General features: G+C 39.1%; 1 protein-coding gene across 3 annotated transcripts in view; it reads right to left on the bottom strand.

Annotated features, from left to right (window-relative positions):
* Positions 1-733: 733 nt before the first annotated feature.
* USP47 (ubiquitin specific peptidase 47) overlaps positions 734-19,522 on the bottom strand; it is a 53,448-nt gene continuing 34,659 nt past the window's right edge. For 2 of the 3 annotated variants that reach the window (XM_066320559.1, XM_066320560.1), the window contains exons 12-29: positions 18,944-19,111; positions 17,108-17,239; positions 16,316-16,392; positions 15,951-16,006; positions 15,318-15,430; positions 14,328-14,432; positions 13,116-13,323; positions 12,583-12,698; positions 11,535-11,654; positions 9,541-10,324; positions 7,698-7,873; positions 7,465-7,545; positions 6,311-6,426; positions 5,478-5,596; positions 4,754-4,884; positions 3,363-3,410; positions 3,149-3,279; positions 734-2,156 (exon numbers count right to left, since the gene is read on the bottom strand). In XM_066320559.1, the coding sequence (XP_066176656.1) occupies positions 1,982-2,156; positions 3,149-3,279; positions 3,363-3,410; positions 4,754-4,884; positions 5,478-5,596; positions 6,311-6,426; positions 7,465-7,545; positions 7,698-7,873; positions 9,541-10,324; positions 11,535-11,654; positions 12,583-12,698; positions 13,116-13,323; positions 14,328-14,432; positions 15,318-15,430; positions 15,951-16,006; positions 16,316-16,392; positions 17,108-17,239; positions 18,944-19,111 (2,856 nt within the window). In that variant the 3' untranslated portion in view covers positions 734-1,981. The remainder of the gene's footprint in view (positions 2,157-3,148; positions 3,280-3,362; positions 3,411-4,753; positions 4,885-5,477; positions 5,597-6,310; positions 6,427-7,464; positions 7,546-7,697; positions 7,874-9,540; positions 10,325-11,534; positions 11,655-12,582; positions 12,699-13,115; positions 13,324-14,327; positions 14,433-15,317; positions 15,431-15,950; positions 16,007-16,315; positions 16,393-17,107; positions 17,240-18,943; positions 19,112-19,522) is intronic. The other variant, XM_066320561.1, reaches the window with a different exon arrangement.

The raw sequence follows: 19,522 nt of genomic DNA, 5'->3' as shown, positions 1-19,522 counted from the left end.
TATCCATGAGAGAGGTAACTGAGAATACTGCCCTCTTAAAGACACCATTCTCCTTTCAAGTTTTTGTTGCTGCCATCCCCAGATTTAATCTCTACACTTTCGCATTTCCAACTGTCCAATTTTGAAGAAAATTCACGATATCCATTTGACAGGTATTTTTTTCTCTCTTCCAAAAACTCTAAGGATGCTTTAGGAATCTGTATCTATGGCAAATGGTAGTTTAATGGAGTACCCTACTAGGGGATGGTATTTCCCTCTCTGCTCCCTTTGCCTCCACTTCCAGCCTCACATATATTGGCCAGGAGGCAGCACAGTCAGAAGAGGAACAATGAGGGAATGCCTCTGTGCAATGCCTGCTTCTCAAGCTGCCAGATTCCTCAGCATTTTTAGGTTACTGTGGGCCAGCACGGAAAGAAGAACTGAAGGTTCTGTTACTGGACACCCCTTTCCTTCTGGAGTGGAATTTAGCTGCCAGTCATAGTTGGAACTTGGAGGTTTCACTGGTGAGAAATTCAGTTCTGGAAAAGGAAACTCACAATTGAAGAAAAATTTGGTGTGAATGTAAAGAGCAGCAGCAGCCAGGCAGGCTATAAACCAGCTCCTGTAACAAACACTCTGTACATGGAGGGGGTGTGCACATACACACAAACACACAGCCTTGCAATTCCAGCCTTGGGGAATTCTGTATTTCCATGAAACAATTCCATAATTTTTAAAATAAAAAAACACAGCATTTAATGATTAAAATAACACAACAGAATGAACAAATGTTTTATTGGCATGTTCATTGTTGTAAACAGCATCTGGCATGAAAAAGTTTACCAAAATCTTTTGATTGTTATAAATTAGGTGGTTTTTCCAAAAACTATGGAGAATTGTTCTCTATTGATCTTTATGGACCAAAGCAAAAAATTGCTGTTCCTAGGCTTTGCAATGAAATCATGTTGACTGCATCAGTCTTTGCACCACAGCCTGAACTACCAAGTTCGTACGTTGAGGTGTTAAGAGGTTGCCCCAATATTTGACTACATATAGCTATGGAATCAGCTCTGGGAAAAAGAAACTGACTTTCAGCAGGTGGAGAAGATGCAAACTTGTAATAGTCTTAAAAACAAAATGTACAAAAAGTAGCGGAACAGAATAAAAACTTCATTAACAAGGGGAAGTACAACCCTAAAGTACCCAGCATCGTCAAACATAAAATGAATACAAATTTAAATAGGCAACTATACTTCCAAATGTACACAATGAATGTTGATATGTGTAAAGAAATAGCATGGTAAATAGCTGAACTGCAGTTCTGGTAAATGAATAGGGCAGATTTTATTTACACATCGAACGCAATACACTAGAGCTGCTCATTGGTAACCTATTAAAAACCACTTTACCTTACAACAGCACTTCTGCAAACAAACAACGCCTGCCGGCAGCTTCCTGCAGACACCTCTCAGAGCCCCTGTTTTATGGAAGAAGATTCTAAAACCTGACACTTGCAGCACTCCCACGCCCGGCCCTTCCCCGCTGCTTTCCTAGAACCAATGTGTTAACATTTACTCCAGACTCTCTGATGAGGTAATGCGTGTATCAGTGAAACAAACAAGAGAAAAGGATTCTTTCATGGCCTTTGCACAGCTTTTATTATTAAGCTATGAGTATCCTGTTGGAGGCTAGTTTCACTAGCTACTATGTGCACACTGTCCTCAACAACTTCCACTCGTTTCCCTCCCCGCCCGCTTTTTGAGTTCTAATCTTTTATTTGCACATCCCTTTTAGCTTTACAGTACATTTGACTATAGTGCACAACATGATTCCAAGTCCCACAGTGCCCAGCGGGGCCCTGCCTGCGGCCGGCACGCCCGGCTCTGCTGGTGTCAGCGCTTTACACCTAATGAATGTCCTGCCGTAATGGCACTACACAGTAGTAGTGAACCTTTTGATTGGAAACAAAAAAAATTCCCCAGGGAAAATGCTATAGCAAGTATCAGTCTTGAGTCAAATCTTTATTTGGTGCTCCATCCAGATAAATTTTTAGTGCTTTTTCTTTGCGGGGAGAGTAGGTTACCCGGTGTCCGGTTTTCTGGAGTCTGCTGCTTTCTTTTTTCATCAGTTCATTTCTTTGCTCATCTGTTAATTCCATTAATTCTTCCGTTTTATCCCTAAAATGTAAACACATGTTCAAATTCAGATCAATACAGTAATTACAAGTACACTTCTGCTTTTTTTATTTCTTTCTTTGCTTGGAGCATCTTAGTAAAAACCACAACTAAACATAATGCTTCTCAGGGACTGCTTTATTCTGCAGGAAGAGGCAATGTGTCTAAACCTGCTTTTGCAGCAGAAACATTCAGTGTTCTGCCTGACTACGGACCGGGGCAAGGAACAAGCCCATACTCCTCCATCTCTCTTACTCCTGTTCTTTATAGACAACCACAGATCTGCTCTGCTTTTGGTCTCAGTGCCAACAGCTGGAAGCAGTGTGTAAGCCAGTCCTTACCAGACGTTCTCCCAAGTCTTTTTCATCAGGACCAGCACATTATTAACCAGCTGTTTTTCCCCAGCTCACATGCAATTATGCAAAATGCCACAGCAATGTGTCTGTTAGGTTGCCCCACACACCAAGTTCAGGAGAAATGACAATATTTCAAGTTCTCAATTCTCAACTCCTACCCCGGGCTACTGCCACCAGCTGATGAACATTTTTCACATTAACAGAGTTTTTAGCAGACCAGGCTTTTTAGAAAGAATCCATATTAATTTCTCAAAGGAATAAACTCAGACAATAAAATCCTTGCTCTCCAAAACCTACAGCAAGACTCTTACTAACTCCATGTGGGATATGGTTCTATTTTAAGAAACAGAATCCAGATACACACTCAAGCATAGCAACTAGCTTTAATTTCAGTGGTTTGGGAGGGAGGATTGAGTAAAAAGGTGCAGTGCTCATTTTCTTCAACTTAATATTGAGGCTTTTAGGAAGCTGAGGAGCACAAATATTCCAGTTGAATGTTTTAAACCTTTTCTTTAAGGTAACAAAGAACACTTTATTTTCCTGTCCATTACATCAGCCCAGAAATGCTAACCACAGCTTTTTTCCTGTGTGGTTTATTATGGTGTGGTTATTATTTCTGTGTGGTAATGAAATACATACCTATAAAATATTACTGCACCATCATCACAAATGTACAGGGGCCACACATTCAATGTAGATACTTTCGGATTCCAGTCCAAGTCTTGATGAATCTCCAGTATGGAAATGTCACATGGAAAGGTTCCTCTACCCTGAAAATAGCAATTACTTAGTGAATACAATAAAACTCATAATCACACATCTGTGCCATTAAAATACACAATTTCTTACTTACCTTTGCAAATTCGATGTTTTCTAAGGGTATTCCACTTATTTCACTTAGCTGTGAAGAGAAATGGTGGATTTAATACTACTCCAAAGCAACATCACACAGTCTATATGAAGTCAATAGTTGCCAAATCTAGAAGTTGAATTATCTGCAAGTCCTCCAGTGTACAAAATTACAGTGACAAGAACACATGCTTAACATTTCTGAAGTTACCAGTGTGTGTCACAAGTGACGCTTGCTGTGACAGCATTTCATCACACTTCTCTTAATACTGAAGGAAAGACAAAAAAGGTCATAGAAACAATTAATTAATAACATCCAAGTTCCAAGATACAAAGAGACCAAGTGCCTCATGTTAAACCCTGTGTGACATGGAAGGTGTTATCCAGGAACCTGGGAGGGGACACAGCTGGAAAATATGCATGACTAAGACCCACCTCCACACACTTGCACTTCCTACCACAACTTAAAAAACTAAAATTGCTCCCTGCACATCAATTCTTAAGGCAAGAAAACAAGGGCAGCCAACTCTTTCTTCAGACACAAGCAAGGAGGAATTGACTGCATGCAAGAAACCGTAGTCATAACTTCATTTCTTCCTGAGGAATGCAAGAAAGCAGCCCACAGCTTAACCTGTGTAAAACACAAACCCAGCCTGTGAACTTACACCCCTAATTTACCAATTCTCAGGGTCACTGACACCAGCATTCTTACTGGCCTCAACATCCAAGGTGGCCTCCTAACACCCGGGTGTTGGCATGTATAAACAAACGCTTCTCCAGGAGTGGACCCTGTGATACACTGGATTAAAAGAAGAGTCTCACAGGAGACACTCCTGAGGGATTTCTGCTGGGATGACACAGCTCTGTTTACCTGTTGCAGCATCCTGGCCTTAAGTAAAACCAAACCATACCTACAGCCATACTTCTTTCCAACCAAAGCATAGTTCAACCTACTGGATTCAGCAACACCACCCCTCAGCAACAGCTCTCAAATTCAAATATGAGGAGGCTGAAAGGTTTGGTATTTTGGAGTAACAAAACATTAGCTTGAAAAAAACACCAAGAGGCAATAACTCAGCTTTTCTTCCATGTGTGTTTTTTTGAGGATAAGGGACACAGGTAATATTGAGCTGCTTAAACTTCAAGATGTGAATTTTTCATTGCATGTATTCACCTGAATACTTTCAGGCCAGACCATCATGTGATACTAAGAAGTAAAGTTGATAAATCATGTGGTTTAGAAATGGGATGGGATATGTTATCAGTTCCTGGGGTGAAAAAAAAATCACCATGCAACAAGATTTTTGGAGTTATGACATCTTTGTGCTTTCCACCAGAGAACATCAATAAGGCTCTTAGTCATCACAAGAAAGTGCAACATGTTACACATTTTACCTTCTCTTTTAATTCTTCCACACTGCTGCTTTCTAGTACTACTTCCTGGAAAGAATCTAATTTCATCTCTGACGGCCTCCATCGTCTCGATAAAACAGCAAGTTGTGACATGGATTTCATCTTTTCTACTCCTAGCAAAAAAGGACATTTTTTTTGTATTAACATCACAAAATATCCTATTCTAAATTAGGGCTTGTCCATAACTTAAAGATACTCTAATATGGAAGACTGCCCTGGAGATACATGCACAAATTAAGTAACTGAGTGTGCTGCAAGCAGTTCACTTGTAAAAAAGGGGAAGGGGAAAGGACTATGATTTAGTTGAAGTATTCTGTTATCAGCTCCTTTAAAGGATTTTTGTATGGGCAGAATCTCCTTGAGGCCTATTTTTCTTACCCTTAAATTATGCTTTTGAATTCAGAATCAAGATTTTAAGTGTATATGCTTAAGGAATGCTTAAGAAATGGCATAATTTAAATGATACTCAAGCAGAATTTCAGAAACATTCTGCTCTCTAATACTTGATTCCAAAATTGTTTTGATGAACAAAAGTTTCTGTTCCAAATTCCTTCATGACAGAATTGTTTTTTCAATCCTGTCTGAAAACTACTAAATGACTGAACTGCTGTGCCGACTTAAAATTACACAAATGTACTATGTATCTGCATGCACATATTTCAGCTACCTAGTCATCACCAATACTAATTCAAAAATAAATTATTACCATCAAGTATTTCTAAGAAGACCTCCCAGTTGCTGGAAATATTGATATCTTCTTCATAGATATGATAATCCAGAAACACAGTGCCTGGATTCTTCCAGGTTTTCTTTCGTAGGCGAAACCTATAAATACATCACAAAAAACCCCAGTGAGCTTCTACCTGCTCATGAACACTTAGCACTGCCAGAGATCAAAGTGAGTATTTTCTGACAAAACTGAAATACTACAACTCATTGACTCAAGGTTTGGTGAAGTTTAACAGGAACAAGTTTAATGTTCTGAAACAGTCCTGACAGCCGGGTGTCAGTGCTGGCTTACTGCTGAATCATTCATAAACCCCAGGGAAACAAGTCTGTGTTCCACTTGTTCAGTGCAGGAAATACGTAGGGATGTAAAGGAAGAAAACCATTTCCTAATTAGAGATTACCCAATTATGGTAAAGGGCAGACAGCCCAGATCACTGCTGTACACACACACACCCCCCAGGATCCTGCACAAGCAGTTTGCTGCAGTGATCTATGCTGGGCTTGCATGTAGAGAGCAGGTGGCTTTTTTAAGAATTCATTTACCTAATGTTCCCCTTTCTGAAGGAAATCATCATTAGAGAGATCTAAAGCTGCAGACATGTTGCACAGAGGCAATTCCATGTAAATATTATCCCCTCCAGAATTCATTCTGCGTAAGATGAAAGCCAAGAACTGCTGAATTAGTGTTTGTACTCGCAAACTGATTCAAAGACCACAGCAATTTATTTCTGCTTCTTTCATTACTTTCTTTCTCCACAAGAGGAAAGAAATCCCCAAAGACCTTTTAAAATGGTATTTAATCAGGTTTACCTGTCAATTGTCAAGTCTAGGCCACATTGTTCTCGAAGCTGAGGAAGCAGCTCCTCTTTGGACTGTCGGACAGTCATTCCTTTAGCAAAAACTGCATCTAGAAGAAACTTGCATGGCTGTGAACATAAATAGAAAGAGACTAAAGACAGGATTCTTTTGAACACTAAACTACCCCTGTTTATGCTTTGTGACCAGTCCCATCCACCTGGCAAAAAGATCAGTAGAAGGTTTCTCATTAACAAGGCAGGCAGTGAATTCATTAAAATGGGGAGTTAACTAATTTGTGTAGCAGCAGCCCTTTGGCAGGGCACTCCAACCCTCTAACTGCCTGGGCAGAAATACTGCCAGTGCTGTGCCCCTAACTGCTACCATTACATTCACATTCCACACAATGGCAAAGAAACTTTCAAATTAAGTAAGACACATCATCATAAAAATGCCACTTTCTTGGCTTTCATGGATCAGACACAACTCCATGACTCCATGAAAGTTGCCTTTAAATTTATCTTATTCCCTGCTGTAGCAGTTCAGCTTAGTCTCTTATCCATTATTAATACATATTCTGCAGTTTTGTCCAAAAAATAAAATTAAAGTGCCTACAAAGTCAATTTCTAAAGACTGCAATGTATCCAGTCTACAGTCTGTATAACCACTTCTGTATCTTTCATATCCCAGAAGATGTAACCAGCTAATGAGCTGCTTTAGTGCAAGAGAGGCACTTTTGTTTCAGGCTTGCCGTATGCAGAGGGGACCATTAGTCAGATAACCCCCCTGACAAGCATTATCTGCAGCACATGAATGGGATGAATTAGATCAGTTCAGCATCACTGAAAACCACAGCCACGAGCAAACACAGTTTCTTCTTTGGAGAGAATGCGAGGTGACTGACATGCATTTAAGGGAAACAAACAATTCACTTGTCCTCAATTTATGCTACAGAAATAAAGACACCTGGGAGACAGTGTAAATCACATTCCAGTTGCAGACTTAGAACAGCAATCATCTCAAACTCCCTTTCTAAATCCAGGAAAACTTGCAGGGAAATGTGAAGAAAAGAAGGAGCTTCATTTTTTTCCAAGATTTCAAAGCAAAACCTTGGTCAAGGCACATTTTAATATTTTCATGAATCAGTACTGAAACATTCAATGCCTTACCTCAGGCTCATTTACCAAGAGTTGATAGACTTTAACTCTGTATTCACCCTTCTTAAGGGCTCTTCCAAGTCTAATAGTTATCTAGAATGCAAAAGGAAGAACTGGTATCAAACTCGGAATTGTATTTTGTAACATGCTACCAAGACCAAAATAATTATTTCACCTGTTGAAAATTAACTTTATCTATATTGTACCACTATACTTTCAATGATTCCAAATAACTTCCAAATAACCTTATTGTCATCAGAGAATGACGAAAGGGTCTCATTCAGCCGAACACTCTCAAACTCCTGATTGCTGGCATAGACTCTAAAGACTTTGAAGTGAGAAGATGGAACTCCAACAAAAGGTTCCAAGTGTTGCTTGAAGGCAGACAGTGTAATTCTTTTATCAACGTGAACCATCAGCCCTAAGCAAAAATAAAGATAAAAATGGTATGAAACACCTTGCTACCAAAAAAAAAAAAGAAGCACTCTCACATACAATTTCCATATATTCAGAGTTAGCACTTGCAGCAAAACAGTACTGACAAGCCTGAGTTATGGCTAATGGCTACATTTACATTTTATCTAATGACGTTACCATAACCTTTAAAACCTTTGCTGTATTTTAAGTGTTCATGGGCAGACATTTCTGGGGGACACAGCAGTCCCAAACTGCCCTGGTTTGCATTCAGTGATGTAGTACAGCAAAGTAGTACCTTGTCTGTTCAAAAAGAAAACAAACAGAATTCCATGGAGCAATAGCAGATAATGCTCCTACAGCTTTCCCTGCCTCAAGGGAGAGGGAAGTGCTTTGGTCCTGGGACTGGCCAGGCCCAGGCCACCCAACCCCTTCTACTTTCCTTCCTGGCTTTCAGCATTAAAAAGGTTAATTCCACATTCTGAAAGGCCACAGGGTAAATCACAAGACAAGCTCAAATCCTGAATATGGGACTTTTTCATGGAGTAATATTGTAATTAAGGAAAAACTGTAGTAACATGAAATTCTGCAAAGTAAAGGGAATAGTTTATCTTTGGAAATTGTGTTTGTTAATACATGTGATTTGTACTACACTACAAACGTTGTCGTGATTATACACTGTCATGACACTCCAGAACAAACTATTAAGAATACTGAAGTGAATAAATAAATAATACTAAAAAGAAATAAAAGCTTTCCCCTCACAGTAATAATTTAAGCAGTTGATTATTAACATCAAAATTACTGCAAACAAGCAATTCCTGAATCCAAGTAGACCTACCAAAACAAAACAAGGGAAAATGAAAGCAGTTCAGAATTAGCCCCAAAGAAAGACCATTCCAAGCTAAAGGAGTAATTTTATCAAAGCTTTAGTAGATTCAAATCAATTTTTCCATGAGAAATTCTTTTTTATCTATTAGTATTACAATCAGAGTTTCTGGACTGACATGAAAGCCTTTGCCTTTTAAAATATTTATCTTACATCCTGCTATTCTGTAATTATTATTTTGTAAGTTATAAAGCCCATGCAGGCACCAAGCTTTGTTGAAATTATTTAGTTTTATGACAACTATATACCACTTAGGCTCTTATACTGAACACTTTCATGTCAGCCATATGCCTCAATGTACCCACTGCATTTCAATCAGTGAATTAAACTGTAGATATTAAGTATATTTTAATTTTCCTTTCCTAGTCAAATGACTAGGACTTTTCAGGTTTGTTAGTCTAAATGGTAACAGAAACATGCTGTTTTAACCGCATTAAATAAGTGCATTCTGAAACAGGTGAATCAGCAGCAGCAGATGCAACTATCATCCTTTCACTGGAAGACAACTCAGCTTGTTCTCCAGGGAACACTATCAATACACGTAAGTAGATGTTCATTTTCTTAGAAACAAAAGAGCAAGACACTTTTCAAACATGTAATCACTTATTACAAGATCAAAATTAGGCTAGATTTTTGCTGAACACCACATCCTGTCTGCACTTCCATTAGCTTTGACATTATAATCAAGCTTTTCAATATTGCCATTAGACTTTTTTAACACGGCACATGAATTAAGTAGCACAACCCACAGAATTATTTTAAGGAGCTTAAAAAAGAATACATACATTTTTGCCCTTCTCCTGAACCCTCCTCTGCAGTGTAGGGTTCTGATTTAAAGTACATATACTGTGCTTCTCCTCTGCTCTTGCCACTTTCATCATATTCACTGTCTGTTCCGGAATCCTCCTCTGCTGTGTCCCAGGTTTCCTTCTTGCCCTGATTGGCTTTTGATCGCCTGCTACTGGTGATGCTGTGAGAATCCAGTCCATTAGCCAGGGGCAGGGGGGCATTGTCCACGTTGCACAAAGTGTCACTGCTGTGGCTGGAGCTGAGGATGTCACTGTCCACTGAACTCGTACTCCTGTCGTTATTGACATCCGAGTCCGACCGCTCCTCGGACTGCAGATTCTCTGGATCAGAAATCTGAATTTGGTTGTCAAGTTCTCTGTTTTCTGCTGATGCTGAAGAGTCAATTTCATTTAAAGGTGACTCAATGTTTTCAAAATCACTGGCTTCTGTGCTTTTGCTGCTGTCTCCATTATCTCCCTCCTGCTGCTGCTGTTGCTGCAGGGACAAGCTTTTAAGTTTTTCAGTGCTTTCTTCCAAAATTGCCTCTACAGATTTCATATTACCTACAGGTCCTTTTACTCTTTCACAAGGCTCCTCCAAGTTGCCTGCAGCCCCAGCAGACTTCTGATAAAGTGCCCGTCTGAGCTGGGATCCAGGAGCTTGCTCTGGCAATGAAACGTACAGTCTGATGGTGTTTGCGTGGCGATCCAAAAGCTTCCACAGCTGCGAGTCCGTGTACGTCACGTGGCGGTCCAAAGACTCTGAGCTCTCGATGAACACCTGGACACAAAACAAGTGCTGCATCACCTACTGTTATTTCAAATAAACGCAACAGCAAGCACAGGGCTGAGCACGGATTAGAAATAATGCCGTCAAGAAACATCGCCTTTCATCAAAATGTTAAAATATATGCTTAGAAAAAAGACAGGGTCTGCAGTATAATAATGATTTCCCTTTTCCTTGCTTTCCAGGTTAAGGCTGAAATGAAATGTAAGCAGACTGACCATCTGCAGTAAGCACATTCAGAAGTGGATTCATAAATCGCTCTGTGCACGCCCTTCACCTGTGCAAAGCACTGAGCCCCACCACTGCAGCAGACTGTGTCTTTATTTTCTAGTACAGTGTCATAAGGAAGTTTTAAATGCATAAATGTGCAAGCAGTAGTGCAAATTAAATGTCTTTCTTCCCTTTGTCAAAGGGCTCAGTGTTGTAGTCACACTGATTGTGAAAGGCCTCTAAGTAACTGAATAACAACTCAGGGCCATTGTTTTGTTCAGCTGTGAGCCATCAAAGGCTTCTTTAATCTTTCCTCATCAAGAAGATTTAACACTGAGCTTTAACTTCAGAGGCAGAGGATGTGCAAAATGTGCTAAAAGATGTGCTCTTTCTACTGTAGTAAAAAAGGGCAAAGTATGCATTTAAAACATTAAAGTTATTTGAGTACTAAGTCACTTTTTTCTGAATGTATTACACAATTATTATTGGAAATACTTATTAGAAGTCTTTTTCGAAAAAACAATGTAAATTTTCCAGGGGGAATCTTCATAGTGAAAGCTATTGAATTTAAAACAAAAACCCATCAAAAACTTCCTCTTAGTTTTGATATTTGTTTTTTAATAAGTTTAATATTGAGAGCAGGTGGTTTAGCAAACACATCCAGCAGGCTTCATAGCAATATATCAACCTTTGCTCCCTAAGAATGCTTGAATTGTAACCATTTATCATAAGGCTCTTAAGCTCAGCAATCTGAACCAGAGTAACAGCCAGATGTCTGACTCTCAATCCACTCTCTCCTATGTACACTCGGTTTTGTACATAGCCTAGAGTGTTCACCAGCACCACTGTGCTGGGCACAGAAACCCCACACACTGCAGAGCAAAATACGTGCCATTTATCCACTATCAATTCCATATGTACTTCATTGCCTTTTACAACACAACAGGTAAACACAAACAGAAGGAATGAAGAATTTAAAACACCACAGATGTACCTTGTTGCTTCTGAAGAAGCCTTCAGCTTTCAGTGTTTTGCTGGACACGTTCAGCAGACGCAGGTCGTTGTAGCACCGCTCCAACACCACCCGCATGGTTTCAGCAGGCAGGTGTGTGGCCTAAAGCAGGACATGGACAGGGGGGTAACATGTGCATCACACACACCTTAACACTGAAAGAAGTGCCTCATTTCTGCAATTATTCACAGGGAAAGGAGCAGGTTTATCTACCAACTTCCAAATTGCCAGAGAGAACATGGGGGGAACCACCCAAACCTGTTCAGTCCCAGTGCCTTTTCTCCACCCTTTAATATGCAGCGTCAGTTTTTCCAAAAAGTCAGATGCATAAAATGGCCTGGCTTTGCAGAGAACTGGAAAATCATTTATGACAATGGTCTTATCTTTAATGTATGAACCAACTGAAAATTAAAAATATTCTTGAACAACAGGTTTTGCACAGTGTTCACTTAATTATGAGTTATGAGACTGAACTCAAATCACCGGAACCATTTTTTGTAACAGATGTCATGAAGTTACACCAACCACTAAATTATTTTACACAGAAATGAGCAAATGCCATCTCCATCTTCCAATGCAGTGGAAGCAGTAATGTCCCTTGGTTTAAAACCATGTAAAAATCAATTTGCATCTTAATAACAAGCGGCTGCTGGGATGAAAAGGAGAAATTGTACAAAGAACGTGGACAGCTTTGGATGATAGGTTTCAAATACTAAAGCTGGGGGGGAAGTTACACTTTGGTTCAGTTGTATGGTAGCAGTTCACTAGTTCTGTCACCAGCTGGACTCTCAGTGAAGCTGCTAAAGATGCTAAATCTGGATGGCAACAAGAAGCAGCCTGCTGCTTTCTGCAGGAGTGAGCAGGTGGACAAACTTAACTGTGGAGTCTGACTGAACCCTGCTGGGCAGGACTCACAGCATGATCTGCAAAAGCTGCAGGCTCTCATTTTAGGCATGTAAATTATGACACATTTCACAGTCACAAGGAATGAAAACTTCTTTAACATAAGTCCTTAAGGACTGTAAATTACCTTTGAAATTAGCTGTTTAAACTCTGAGACTGTTTGATTCAAATAAGCTCGCACACTTATTGGAGGAGCAACAGATTCAGTCTTCAGGTCAACTACATGAACTTTCACCATAACCTCTGCAGGGAGGAGAAAAAAGAAAACAAAGTCACATATATACACAGAGAAAATTCAACAGGCAAAGAAAACACAGGTATGCTTGTCTGATGTAATAATTACAGGGCTGCATTAAATACAAACAGTAAGAACTTAAAAAGCAGTCCAATTTCAGAATCACATTTTCCAATCAAATTTAATGCCGAAGAAGAAAAAACCTTCCAGTTTGACAAATTTTAGTACACCTTAGACCTGCTTCAACTAAAAGCAAGTCAGCAGCACAGCACAGCACATTATGTAGTTCTGAATACTGACTGTAAAATTTAGGTTTTCTTCTTTCAATACCTCATACTGGGGCTGTTTCACAAGCTCTGTGCTTGCACCATCACACAATATAGACAAGAAGAAACTAAAAGCATATAGGTAATTACATGTCTTACCACCAGGCTTATAGCACTGGAAAATTTGGTCAGGCCTTCTTGTTTCCAGCAGTAAGTCAAACATGTAGGTTGACTTGACCCCTCCAAGTAACAAACCCATGGGGGTATCCTCTTCTCCTTCATACGAGCGCTCCAAGTAGTCATGGAACTCATCATATTTGACAAGGCGACAGCAGTCCAAGGGAACAGCCTCTTCTAATTCCATCAGCTGCAACATGCCCACACAGAACCCCCCAAACATTAGCAACAGCTTTGTTGTGAGCTTAGTTCTTAACTTGCAAGCTAGAGATACCTCACTGTATTGGATATCAGTAGATCCAGGAATCCCTTGAATTCACAACAGCTGATTCGGTTTTAGAAAACACATCACAGATATATTATGTACATGCAATATGTATATATGTTTCCAAATTCAAATAGGAGCTGGCATGAAAACACAGTAAAGAGGGAATTTTGAAAAGTATGTACAGAGGCACTTGAAGACAGATCCCAGAAGTATTTTCAAAGGAATACACTGCCTATCATTTATACCAGCTGGCATCTTAGAGGCCTGAGGGAGTCACATCCACTAATTACTCTTTGCATCTCAAGGAGATGTTAGCGCATCCCAAATCTGGAAGTGCCTTGCTGGTGCTCTCCCAGTCAGAACCAAAAGAGTACAAGTAGGTGAGCAAGAACTGATGTCTTCAGCTCCCACCTGTTTGTGGAAGGCAGAGATCAATAGATGCCTTGGTATTCACTCCTGTTACTGAATTAGCTACCCAGGAAGACTCTCAAGAACTCTGTTATTACATATCTAATACAAGGTTTTTACTGCAACACAAATAAAAGTGTTCAGAATTCTTTCAATATGCTGAGGTCATGGTGAGTCTAACAGCAGCTCTCACAGTCTGATTTTTAAAATAAGGGTATGCCAGATGATACTGCCTTTTACAAGGGCAGGCTGCATCACTCCAATCAACAATCAGCTGATGGCTACTGGCAGGAAACTTGGTCAATAATGGCAAACTAGAACACCTTTAAAAAAAACAGAACAAAAACCCCATTGTACAGGACTTCCTAAGAGCCAGCCCCCAAAACCAACCCCCAAAAAAACCCCACAGTGAAGCCCACTCAAATACTTCCTCACAGTATTATAAATCTAAAATCTGAAGACACACAGCAGAAAACACTACATCAAACAATTTAACTCTCCTGTTATGCACGGCATACCTTGTAAGCTATTTCCACAGCTTCCTTCAATGTTCTGTCCTTATGAACTTCCAATTTGTTCTCCATCATTATTTGCTTTGTAGGATGCATGCAGAATAACTTAATCTATAAAATACAAAAGGAAGAAAAATTATCATGGAGTCACTTCCAAACATCTTTCCATTTAAGTTGAAAACCCCATATTCAAGCAAGCTAATATGAAATACACCTTTAGCTCTGCTTCAGCTGTGGGATGGTTTCCTTTCAGCTGGTTACACAACTGCAGACAGAAAATGTCAAAGGCACACGAGGCATATGCGTGTATCTAAATCTTTCTCCCAGCTAGGATACCTCTTCTAGAACCAGAACATCTTGTAGCCACAGGCAGTGAGCAAATGCTCCAAAGCAAAATGCACGTATCAACAATGAATGTGAAATTCCTTTTTCACACAGAGAGTTACGTATTTTGAAATGGGAGAACTTCCTCATAAAACAATCATTTGATTCATAGACAGAGCAGCTGACTGTCATGCTTGTAAAGCACTGAGGTCCTATTTTGTTTATTACTATTGAATCTAGGGTTGAAAAAAATTCTGCTCTTTCTGCCAAGCAACTATTTAGAATTAGTTTAAAAAACACCATTGCATAAAGTCAAGGGTCACAATATGAAAAGATTTAACAGTACAAAACACAATGTGCAGCATTACACATTCTTTAGAAGTAATTTTGCTGAAAATAAGTCATGTCAGATTAACTAGGTTTGGTGTGGTTTTAATACCAATTCAAACCCACATGCAATACATGAATTCAACAAAAATGTCTGGTGAATACCTCTAACAGATGCCTGCACTATGTACAGGTTTCCAACAGGTGTGCAATTCTTTTAAAGTAATTCTTAGTGCAAACATTTAGCACAAAGGAGTCCTTGTATGGTAGTAAAAAACCACTGTTTACTGTAGAAACATTTCCCACTAGCAATGCATTGTTACTCAGTCCAGCAGAAAGTCTAACCTTGCACGTGTTGCGTTCAATTTCACGTTGCCTCTTTTCTTGTTCTTCTAATTCTCTCTCTTTCTGTACCAATTGTTTAATGTGCTCTGGATATTCGTGTGCCTCAAGAAACTCTGCCAGTAAAAACAAAGCAATAATTAAAAAAATACAGTTTTTCCACAGCAGGCAACCCTTTAGGCATTACAGGTATATTTGAGTTATCTTTCTTGCCTTTTCACCCCTTTTTTCCACACAAATTTCCCACTATACTGTGCCCTGTTCTCTTTTTCATTATTTAAATTAAACTGAAGTCAGCCTCTTGTTCCCATTACTTATGTTATCAGCAACAGAAGAAAGTGATAGTAGCAAAAGATTCCAGTACCAGTACGGAAATCTTTGTGTAGTAAAGAAATACACTAAAGCTGATGGCTGCACTTGATCCTGTTTTTACAATATATGCAAATACTCTTTTAGAAAGTGAATTAGTTGACAATAAAAGTCTCAAGATATCATCTATATTGTGATAAAATAAATATTGCACTTCATGCAGATTAGTGTAGGTTGGCATTGTTTCATAACAAGAAATAAAACCACAACATGCAACACTTAAGTTTAAAAAACCCCAACTTTTGCAAATACAGCTGTCTAACTTACTTGCATTTCTTGTTGGATCTTTCAGTCTGTATATCAGCATGTAAGCATTTGTGGAGCTGGGGGAAGAGAAGACACAACTGAATTTATCACTCAGCAGACAACACTGGCTTCAGAAGCTGCTCTGGTTTATCTTTCGGTAAGGAGCTATGTCATATCTAAACAATACACTAACCAAGAAAGATTTTCAAAAGTAAGTATCACATTATTTGAATGATCTGAGACAGCAGTCAGAGTAGTTCTTACAACTACATGAAGCATCTGCTATTAATATAAAGGTAACATCTTAGGAACACAGCACCCTGGCTGTTCATTTGATTACACTAAAACACTACCAGAAAGAAAAGTAACATTACAGTACTACTAACCTAGCAAAAGCACTGGAATAATAGCCTCTGCTTCCAGAAGATCCTCCATATGTTTTCTTAATATCTTCCTGAGTTATCTAACAGAAAATTAATGCAATGATTATTTGAGAAATGTGTACTAATCAAGATACATTTATTCTCACTAGGAAACAAGGCATTACACAACACACTTTATTAATAATTCCAGTTTTTAAAGTATTTTTGCTTATTTGCTAGCTTCTAAAAACATTTTCAAAGTGATTTCGTTCTCCATTTTCCAATGAATGCAAACATAATGTTTTTGCTTTTTAAAGTAGGAACTTCCCAGAGAAAAAGATACAGATTCCTGATTGCAACAGTACCTATGGATGATAGCTGGGACACCTCCATCCTCAACAGGTTTATTAGCACAGTCTGGGCTGTAACACATCTACAAACACTTCTCTAAGTAAGAAATGGTCTTCACATGTACCGAAGGCAAAATTCTAAATCCAGCCTGGTCTGTACATGAATAAAGGCTTCTCTAGGAACCATCCTACTATCACTGCCAAGGAGCAACACTCCTTTCCCACCACACAAAAATACATACATAAATAAATAAATAAGGAAACTCCAAACCCTTAGATATGAGTTAAGCTAATGAGTGAAACATATACATATGGCAGGACACAAGGATGAGAGGATGAAATCAAGGAAATACTTGAAATACATATAATGAAGCTTGTTTTATGGGCAGCTAAGTGGAAAAGCACAAAACAGAGACTTATTTGCCAATTTATGAGTAGAAAACGTAACTAAAACCACTATTTTTACCTTGCTAACATGTTGATCATTAAAGCTGTACCACTGATCATCACTAAAAGATTTTATGCAGGCATAATAATGGCCACCAGCAGCACTTCCAGAATGAACCATGACAGAAAAGAGCTCATAAAGTAAAGAACTCTGTGGAGAAAAGAAAAAGGTGTTATACGTACCCAGTGAAGAAAAGCTAAGCAAATATTCATCTTTAAAACAAGCACACAAATCCAGGTATGTAAATAGGTGGGTGCAAAGAGTGGATTTGTGTAACAGAAATTAATTAATGCACCAGGCTACAAACAAAACCAGAGCTCTGCTATGCAAAACTTTACACAGGAGTTTGTAGCTACAAAGCTGAGGTCTATTTGCTATCACCCTTCTGCACGCTTGTTGTCATACACCTTTTCATGGATAAATGGATGGAAATACAGGGCACTGCCTTCAGTGCTGCATATAAATTAAAAAATTAAACTGAACCATACTGACTCACGAGTGTCAAAAGGATATTTTTAGATTATGTAAAAGAAACACTGTATGTTCTCAGCATATCCCACATCCATTATTAAGATATCCAAACCCAAAATCCTGACTTGACAGCTTGCTTGATTGGAGAATAAGTAGTATGAAGTAACTGGCCAAAGCTACTGTCAATACTTGTGATGCCCCACTTGCATTACAGACACAGTAAAATATTCTGGTCTTGCTCCAGTCAAGTGACTGGAATTAATTTTCTCATCATGTCCAATTAAGACTGACAGTTTTCATAACATACACCAAAAAACCTTCTCAAATGGTTCAAGGTAAATAAAACCAAGGCCAGATGTGGAGATTAATATGCAAGTAAACCTTTGAAACTGTTACTTTACAAAAGCACCAGCTGAAGCCAAACAGCTTCCTAACAAGACTGAATGAAAGCTACTCATGGCCTAATTTCAGGTGAGTTCACTGAACAACAACATACGAAGTACACACTACTGTAGACATTACCATAGAGCTCCAGATTTTCGATGAAAACTCAGCCAAGTTTCTCAGTGATCTCTACAAACCTTGATGTCCCACAGTAGGATGGCTGCTATCCTGAACTGATTCGCTATTTAATTCCATTATATTAAGATGACTGAGAGAATATTTAACGTTTAGACCCTTGCTTCATCTATACCATCGATCAAAACTTCCCCATCTTCTCCTACTAATCTGCAAGATGCTTTTGCAACTAAATCTGGTAGGTCTTTGACAGCTGGCCACAAGTAAAAACACTGCTCACAAGGCAAAACAGGTCTTCAGTTTGAGGTTCTGCTGCCAAAACATGTTACTGGAAATTCTCAGTCTGACAAGCTGGAAGACCATTATTCTCAGGTGACCTCCAAACTGGTCAAATTCTTTCCTTTGTTGTAATGCCAATTTTTGGAAATATAAATAAACTCACACACTCCCAACCTCTCACCTCCAGTGTCAGAATTAATTATACTTTTATAATTTACAATTGTGGTGGGTTGACCCTGGCCAAGAACAAAGCATCCCTCCAGCCCTCAAGTGGGATGGTGAAGATCAGAGGAGCAAAAGTGACAATGACAGTTTGATAAATAAAGGAAACACACAAAAAAAATTAATAATGCAGTGATGCAAAGGCATAACTCAGCACCCCCTCTCAGCAGACCAATGCCCAGCCAGTCTCTGAGCAACAGCAACTTTGGAAAGTGTCCAGTTTTTCCTGCTGAGCATGATGTTGCACAGCAGGCAATCTGGCATGGAATATCCTGGTGGTGAATGAATCCAGGTCAGCCTTGCCAGCTGTGCCCCTCCTTCCAGCCTCCTGCCCACCCTTCTAACACCCCAGTGTTATCATACCTTTTCACTGCCAGCTTTAGAGATCCTCTCTGCTGCACTATTGCTTTCAAGGCAGATTCCTTCATCAACTCCATCATCATTAGAAAAATCATTGCTCATCTGATCACTGTGACAACTGCCTTCATTTTCAGCTCCACTATCAGTGCAACTCTCAGTCTGAGGAGACTTCTTAAAAATAAGACATACACACTAACATTATACAACATTAAAAGTTACATGGAACAAGAAATAACAGTGTCTGTGAAATGAAAAAATCCACTCTATGAAACAATTAAATTCCTCAAAAAACTCTCTAATTCAGCACCAAGAACTGACTTGTTTCTGTTGGTGTCTCCAGTCCACTTCTTCAGTATTCCTGGGCTCTGTGTGCAACTGGGGGTAATCAACAGCTTTCAGACTTGGCAAGGTTACATTTGGTACTAGTCTATTCCATGTACTAGCTATCCCAGTTCAGTACCTGGAAGTCCAATACCAAACAACAAATCTGTTGTACCATGGCCCTGTTAATCAGAACTGACTGAAAATATTTTCAATCACAAAGACTTTTTTTTGCCATTTCAATTACAGTAAGACTGATTT

This window comes from Sylvia atricapilla, chromosome 6, assembly GCF_009819655.1.
Source record: "Sylvia atricapilla isolate bSylAtr1 chromosome 6, bSylAtr1.pri, whole genome shotgun sequence".
NCBI classification, from domain to species: Eukaryota; Metazoa; Chordata; class Aves; order Passeriformes; family Sylviidae; genus Sylvia; species Sylvia atricapilla.
The sequence above is the reverse complement of the archived record's forward strand: the minus strand, read 5'-3'. Positions and strand labels throughout refer to the sequence as shown.